This window comes from Acanthaster planci, linkage group LG14 (assembly GCF_054643075.1).
Source record: "Acanthaster planci isolate LZ-2023a linkage group LG14, COTS_SCS, whole genome shotgun sequence".
Lineage (NCBI taxonomy): Eukaryota > Metazoa > Echinodermata > Asteroidea > Valvatida > Acanthasteridae > Acanthaster > Acanthaster planci.
The window spans coordinates 14294998-14301944 of NC_141790.1; the positions used below are offsets into that span (position 1 = coordinate 14294998).

The 6947-nt window shown below is 38.3% G+C and overlaps 1 protein-coding gene across 7 annotated transcripts in view; it reads right to left on the reverse strand.

The window, feature by feature from the left end:
- Positions 1 to 6905, reverse strand: part of LOC110981664 (phospholipid-transporting ATPase IF-like) — a 32323-nt gene extending 25418 nt beyond the window's left edge. For 3 of the 7 annotated variants that reach the window (XM_022239430.2, XM_022239432.2, XM_022239426.2), the window contains exons 1-4: positions 6677 to 6903; positions 5722 to 5841; positions 4571 to 4660; positions 275 to 355 (exon numbers count right to left, since the gene is read on the reverse strand). In XM_022239430.2, coding sequence (XP_022095122.2) covers positions 275 to 355; positions 4571 to 4660; positions 5722 to 5841; positions 6677 to 6712 — 327 coding nt within the window. In that variant the 5' untranslated portion in view covers positions 6713 to 6903. Of the gene's footprint in view, positions 1 to 274; positions 356 to 4570; positions 4661 to 5721; positions 5842 to 6676 lie in introns of all 7 variants that reach the window. The other 4 variants (XM_022239422.2, XM_087145344.1, XM_022239424.2 and 1 more) reach the window with 3 other exon arrangements.
- Positions 6906 to 6947: the final 42 nt, after the last annotated feature.

The window sequence follows — 6947 nt, forward strand, 5'->3', positions numbered from 1 at the left end:
TACCAACTGATGAATTCACTTACCACCATACCTTATCTCATCCTAACATGCATGCTTGATATAAAGATGCTCTCAACATTACCAACCTTTACAAATCAACCCTCCCTCGAAAGATTCCTTGAACGCCCCATGCAACCCTCCCCTAAACTTAAACTGCACATTAACTGAACACATGTCTAACGAGATAATCCTTTTGTAGGACCATGGACCTATTAATAGCTCCATGGTAGGACAGAAGTACACCTATGTTCTATGGCATGAGTGGAATCTTTACCTGTTTTATTGCAGTGACAGAGATAACGAAGACCAGAGGAAAGATGCTAGTAATGGGGCTGACTGGACTGTCAATAGCCAACTGAAGCAAAAGAGAGAACATGCATGGTTATTTGTGTGGTTCGCTCACATTCTTTCAGAGCTGGTAATCTCCAATATAATGTTTTCTCCTTCTTGTATTGAAAAACAAACAGACCACAAGACAAGAATTAATTTTCCTGGTATCCAACCTCCACAGTTCTCAAATAGATTTCCCTAAACTACAAGTACATGCAGGATGTAATTATACGCATTTGCAGTTTCATTGTTAACATTTCAATTTGCGTTCATTTTTAACTGAAATTATTTCTGTGAGGTGTATATGGGTCATTCTATAAATTTAGGGTCCAAAAGTGTGACATTTTTGTGTCTTTGTTAAACCTGACCTGTGTGATTTGACAAGGAAATGCCACAGAAATTGATTTCAAACTATTTGTTTGGCAGGTAATTTGCATTAATTCATCATTCTTGGAAGTTAGAGAATGTGTTCTGAACTTTTGTAATCATATGTCAGACATGACAGGGACACTAAAAAAAATCAGACCCCTAATTTATAGAATGACCCATATATATAATACATGTAAATGCAGGTATTTTTTATGGAAATTGTTCAAAGTGCATACTTTTGACAAAATGTTGCCGATGGCAGATATGAATTCTTGATAATAATATTTTCAAATGTTACTGGTAAGCACATCTGTGTAGTTCCTTTCAATACATGTAGTTTTGTCTGAAATTTTGTCTTTTACCAAATTTTGTTAGTTGAATTAATTCAGCCTCAAGCATGGGTGTTGCCAGGAAGTTTTTTTTTCGGGGGAGAGGGGGCAAAAGCACTTCTTTCCAAGGGAAAAAATTTTGAGAAGGGGAAAGAGACAAAGCACTCATCAGCAATGAACTGAAAACCCTTTAACAGTGGAAGGAAGTCAATATCAAGGGTTTTTTTCTAAGCAAACGATTGATTTTTATCCTTTAATCCGTTTCTTTTGCTTTTTCTCCCTTTTTTATTTTTCAATTGCATTCGGGGGCAAGCATCCCTCCCCCTGGCCTAAGGAAATGTAGGTTCTTTCTGTGCTAGTTTTCTACCCTGTATGAAACGGGAAAAAATGGCAGTAACATGATCAAATACATGTAAACGCATAACACTGCAGAAAACAGGCCACTCTGTACCTCACACAATGAATGCATTGTGGCATGACAGCGAATTGTAAAAAAATTACAGAAGCATAAGCCTTGACAGGCTTTGACGGAAACATTCACATGACTGTGTCTAATTCAGCACGCAAAACCAAATAGTCTGGCAACCGAATGTCCTTGGCTAAAAATAGATGCATGACAATACACTTGACACAAAAAATGATAAACAGCACATCATAAAGCTTAAAACCAATGCGGTTGTCAATATCACACACTACTACAGAAATACTCCGAGCATCCATCCCCCCCCAAAAAAACACAAAAATCCAAATTTTCCTTTCTGTCCTAATGACAAGAAGTCAATGAAAATTAGAGTAGGCCTATTAAACAACCACATCTAAATATTCGACTACTAAAAAAGGAAGATATCTTCATCCCTCCATCCATTTTTTTATTATCTCATGAATGTAGTCCTTAATCCGCAAGACTTGCAGAAAGTAAACCAGCCTAGATTGCTATTCCGAAGATAACCCAAGTGGGCACTGAAGCATGATCATAGTAATCCCTCCCAAGCAAGCATTCTGGTGAACTGCATGTAGCTACAAGTGTTACCATAGAGCAAGGCAGCACTGTGTTGTGAAAGTCTTACTGGGCTATACACAAAAGCAGTCTCAGGATTTACATGTAGTTGGAACAAATGTTCAGAGGACGCTCTGCCATTTCAAATTTTGATTAGGTTGTTAGATGATGAAGATAATCTGGACTAGGGATACAGTCAAGTGACAAAAGTGAGATACCTGGTACACCCAAAGAGAGAAGTAAACAGCATGTACATGTATGTGATACTTTTCTTGCCATGACAAATTTTACCTACTAAGAAATCTGCAGTCATTTCTTGGTTATGAATGAAGCCTCTGTAAATTTACTTCATGATATGTGCGAATGGCATTGCTGCAGGGCCATCTGTCCGTCAAAAATGGCCCCTTATCTGATCTTCTATGTCATTTAGGTATTATAGTTTACACATACCCAAGTGGGCATAGCTGGATAATGGTGCCACAATTCTTACATGAATGAATGATAATAAAACGATTGACCTCAAAGTAAGTAGACAGCATGCTGGCCACACAGTACTATATGGTGTCCGTCAACATTTTGTGAACAACAAAGCAGAGGTCAAGAACGCAATGTTTACATGTATACACAGATTTATAGGTAGTGTGTATACAATACATGTACATGTACATGGAGTTCTTGGCTGATCTGCAGTACAGATCAACCCATAAATCACAATATCCTTTTCTTTACATAGTAGAAAATAACTGTTCAAATATGTTGCCAGCATTTGTCTTGAAAAACAAGGCATGCATACGAACAGCAACTGAACCGAATGGCTGATCAGCATTTACACAAGGACAACAATTTACACTGGGAATCAACACCCAACCAGTATTTTGATAACGCTATCTTAAAACTCATCTGCCAATATTCTGCCTTAACCAGCCAGGCGGGGATGATGTGCAGAGGTCAAAGTCTTTGTGCCGATAGACAACCACCTAGCAACTGTTGCCAGGGACCATCACAAGTTGAGTGATTTTCTCTCATGTCATACCATAAGGAGCCTCATGTGTTCTCATACAGGGATGGCTCACAGAAAAATTACTTTGACCCCAACAGATCTCAATCTTCCGATTTCAATATGATATTACATTCTTCCCAGGGGGTTAGGGATTACTTTAATCACAGAATATTATACCACGCTAGCGTACAAACCAGTCTAAGCATGGTGGTAAAGTACATTGAGTACAAAAGTAAAGGTCAAAAACTAATCTAAATTCAAATCAAAAATTACCCATAAGTGATCAAGAAATGTTTGTTTCCTCAAGTGTATTGGCTGTCCCTTTAGTGAACTTTCTGTCGACAAGTAAGGGACAACAACCCTAGGGAAATGGCCAGCACTCTACACTGCACAATGAAATGGACAGCCATTTTAAAACTAAAATTCTTTTCAGTTTTTATCTTGTTGAATAGACCGCATTCGCAGCGTACCCAATTTCAGTCATATTCCTGAATGCACAGTATCAATTTAATACCCATAAAGGGGTGGTACCAGGTGATTGGGGGGGGTCGGAATGAAATCGTACAATATAGTCTGTTCTTTGAATTTAACGTTTTCAAAAAAATAAAAATACACCATGTTAGGGAATACAATTGAAATTGCCGTGAATACGGTCCACTGGCAACATGGGAAAACGAGGAAACCAGAAACTGCACCCTACCGGTAGAAAGCAGTGACACAAGCAGGATGTGTTGCTTAGGAAGGGTGTGTCAGAGCAGAATTTATCCCAAAATAGCTCAAGATGCTCAAACCCCCCCTCACCCATAGCTCCACAGGGGACTGAAGCCTATCTGCTATATCAGAGTTAATTAGCACTTTTAAGATTTAGATGTATATTATATCTTTGTTGTAACAGTAACACATGGGTGGGCAAATCAAGCCCTGCCCCCTATTATTCCACCGCTACAAACGCTAATCATCCCTGTTGATTAATTAGGTAATGACAGGTGTAAGTTAACACTAGCTCCTCATACATGTATGCATGGGCGAAGCGCAAGCAAATGATGTCTGAAGGCATGATGAGTGCAAGCTAATATACTTTACCTTATCACGTGACGAGTGGAATCAATAAACTAATGATGTCCAATTTGCAATGAGCAGCCCGTGTGTGGTTTGCATTTTATTACTTGCTGTCTGACGCTGAATGAGCACAGTTTTGTTTCACTTTATTAGAGCAAGGCTGAACTAATTACAGGTTTGAAAGCACCGTATAAAATATTAAAGGAATGTTAATTTGTACTATACCGGTACATGTATGTACATGTAAAATGAAGGATTACCATGGTTACAGGAAGAGAGTGTGTAAATTAAAAACAGAATTGGACACAATAATCGAACGTCAACCCGCAGAGGTAATCTTGCATATGGTGATTCAATTAATAGAGAATCAATATTGTTTCACTTTCTGTCCTCTGCGAATGCTGTTCTGTGCACTGCTTGGAAAATAAAATGATATTTGTTTGGGATAAGTTTTGATTTGGCGGATATTCGAAACATGACCCTTACCTGTAAGATAGCAACAAGGAGAAAATAGAAGTTGGCTATTCTTCTGAATTGCTCAAAGAGATTCTTCGGTAGAAATGTAATGATAGTATACTGTAAAAGAAAGCAATGAAATTATTTGTGAGAAGACTCTTATGAAAGATACAACTTCTTTTCTGAGGGTTCTTCAGAATGTCAACTGTTAACATAAATATGAACAAATTCCAGAATAGAACAAAGCAGAGACGAGTAAAGAAAGTTGTGACATGTGGGTCATCATTGATGGAAACGAAATGGCTGATGCATGCTCCAGTGCAGTGCACACGGGCAGTTGGTATATGATAGCTGCATGCTCTACTGTACGCATAATGGAAGCCATTTTGTTTCCAAAATCTAAAGCTGACACTATACAGCTCTGGCTACAAGCATACAAATAAAGTACGAGTTTAATTTCTCCCAATATGTGAAGTTAACTTCAAGTAAAAACTTCAAGTAAAAACTCATTAAACCAATCTCAAGGCAAAAAAGGCAAACCACATTTTCAGCTCATCACACAGTAAAGCAATTCTACTATCCAAGAGCACATTGAAGTGGAAAAAGGTTTCTGGCAGGAAGCAAATCACAAGCATAAAGTATCATTCAACTAATGTCCATCCATATGCATTTGAAACCACGTCACAAGCATAGATTTGAGTGATGATTTAACTAATGTCCATCTGTATGCATTTGAAACAGCGTGTTCTATCACACAACAGGAACTTCAGTGGAAGGTTGTTGACAAGATTCATTTCTAGCTTCTGGTAATTTGGTCAGGTCCATTTTCTGACTACCGGTTGATAACTCGATGTAGTGGGCCACTTAGCACTGTTTTCTGAATTTACAACTCTTACTATGCAGTAAATCAATGGCTCATTCCTTGTACTTCAAAGAAATGTGGACATGTGTCCCCAGGTTAAATACAGTGGGACAGCTGTACTCTCCTGAAATTAATCAAAAAAATGTACAACCAGGAAATGTACTTTACAGAATTACAGGGAATCTGAATATAAAACTGCCAAACTAGTTCAGCTCACGTTAAATGTGTAATGAACTGTTCTCACAGAGCCTATAATACAAAGATTATCATTATGACTGAAACAATTCTCACAGTTCCACAATGAATAATGTCATTTTACCTTTGATGAGATGATTTGGTTGTCTGGAAATTTTTGTTGGAAGTAAACATCATCAGTTGGCGGGGGCTTGTGGTTAACAAAAATGGTTCGGTTTTCTGGAATGTCATCCTGTCTGCACAGCTAAAAAATGAAAAAAAGCAATTTTGAGTCATTTATTTGTGTAGCTTAAGTTTGAATTTGTTACACGTAACTTTAAATTTAAAAGAGCAAAATATATTGCATCACACAAACAGATCCAGTATTATTTTATGACAGCAAATGTTGCAAATGTATCAACTGTCCACTGAACCAAATTGTAAAACAAATCCTCCAGAGCCAAGAAGGAACTTTGTTTTTTCAGTCCTGACTCCACTTTCCTCATCATATATCATCTCAATAAAAGTCAGTCATTACAGAAATGCTGGAAAGACACGAATTCTGGACTGAGAAACATTTACCGATGTTGTTGGGTAATACAGTGCACTCAGAACATTCTCTTCACTCCCCATAGACTTTGTACACAACTGCTGAGGTGGAGTCAGGATGCAACATTTTTTCCGCGAAATTTAATGGAAAATAGTTGAAACTTAAAAGAAAAATATCATCATCAATCACTGCAGTTGGTACTCAGGCCTACATGTAGAACGGGCATCTGAAGAAAACATGGCCTTAATTCACCCCCAAAAAATGCTACAGCTTTTGTAAAAAATAGCCACTGTTTCCTCATCTGAACTTGTGATTAAGTGTGACAGTTTGCATGGATAGTTGGAAACTTGGCCCTACACTTTATGAAAAAAATTCAGGTGACAACAGAAATATATTTAGCGCGCACGGGATAGTACAAAATCACATTGGGCCGGGGTGGGCGGCCGCGCACCAGAGATCTCCGTGTGTACAACCAGCTCTACGGTACGACAATACACACCACTTCGCCAACAAATTAGATCGACAAGCATGACAAGGAGAAGTTACTTACAAGCGTATTTGTGATTTTCCTCAGGCCAGATGCCATCTTGGTTGATTTAGCCGGCACCTAGTCCTTTATCCACTGTGTGTCATCATTTTGCAACGAATTTGAGCTTAGATTCCGGAAGAGAATCGAGGAAGTTGCGGTTCACTCTCTTACCTTCGACTTCGTTGCTGGAAAAATTGCCGGTCACTTTCTTGTGCTGTTACGTTACCGTATATCGACATATTATTCTGTGTATACAATGTGTATGTTCGGTATATGCGTACATGTACATGAT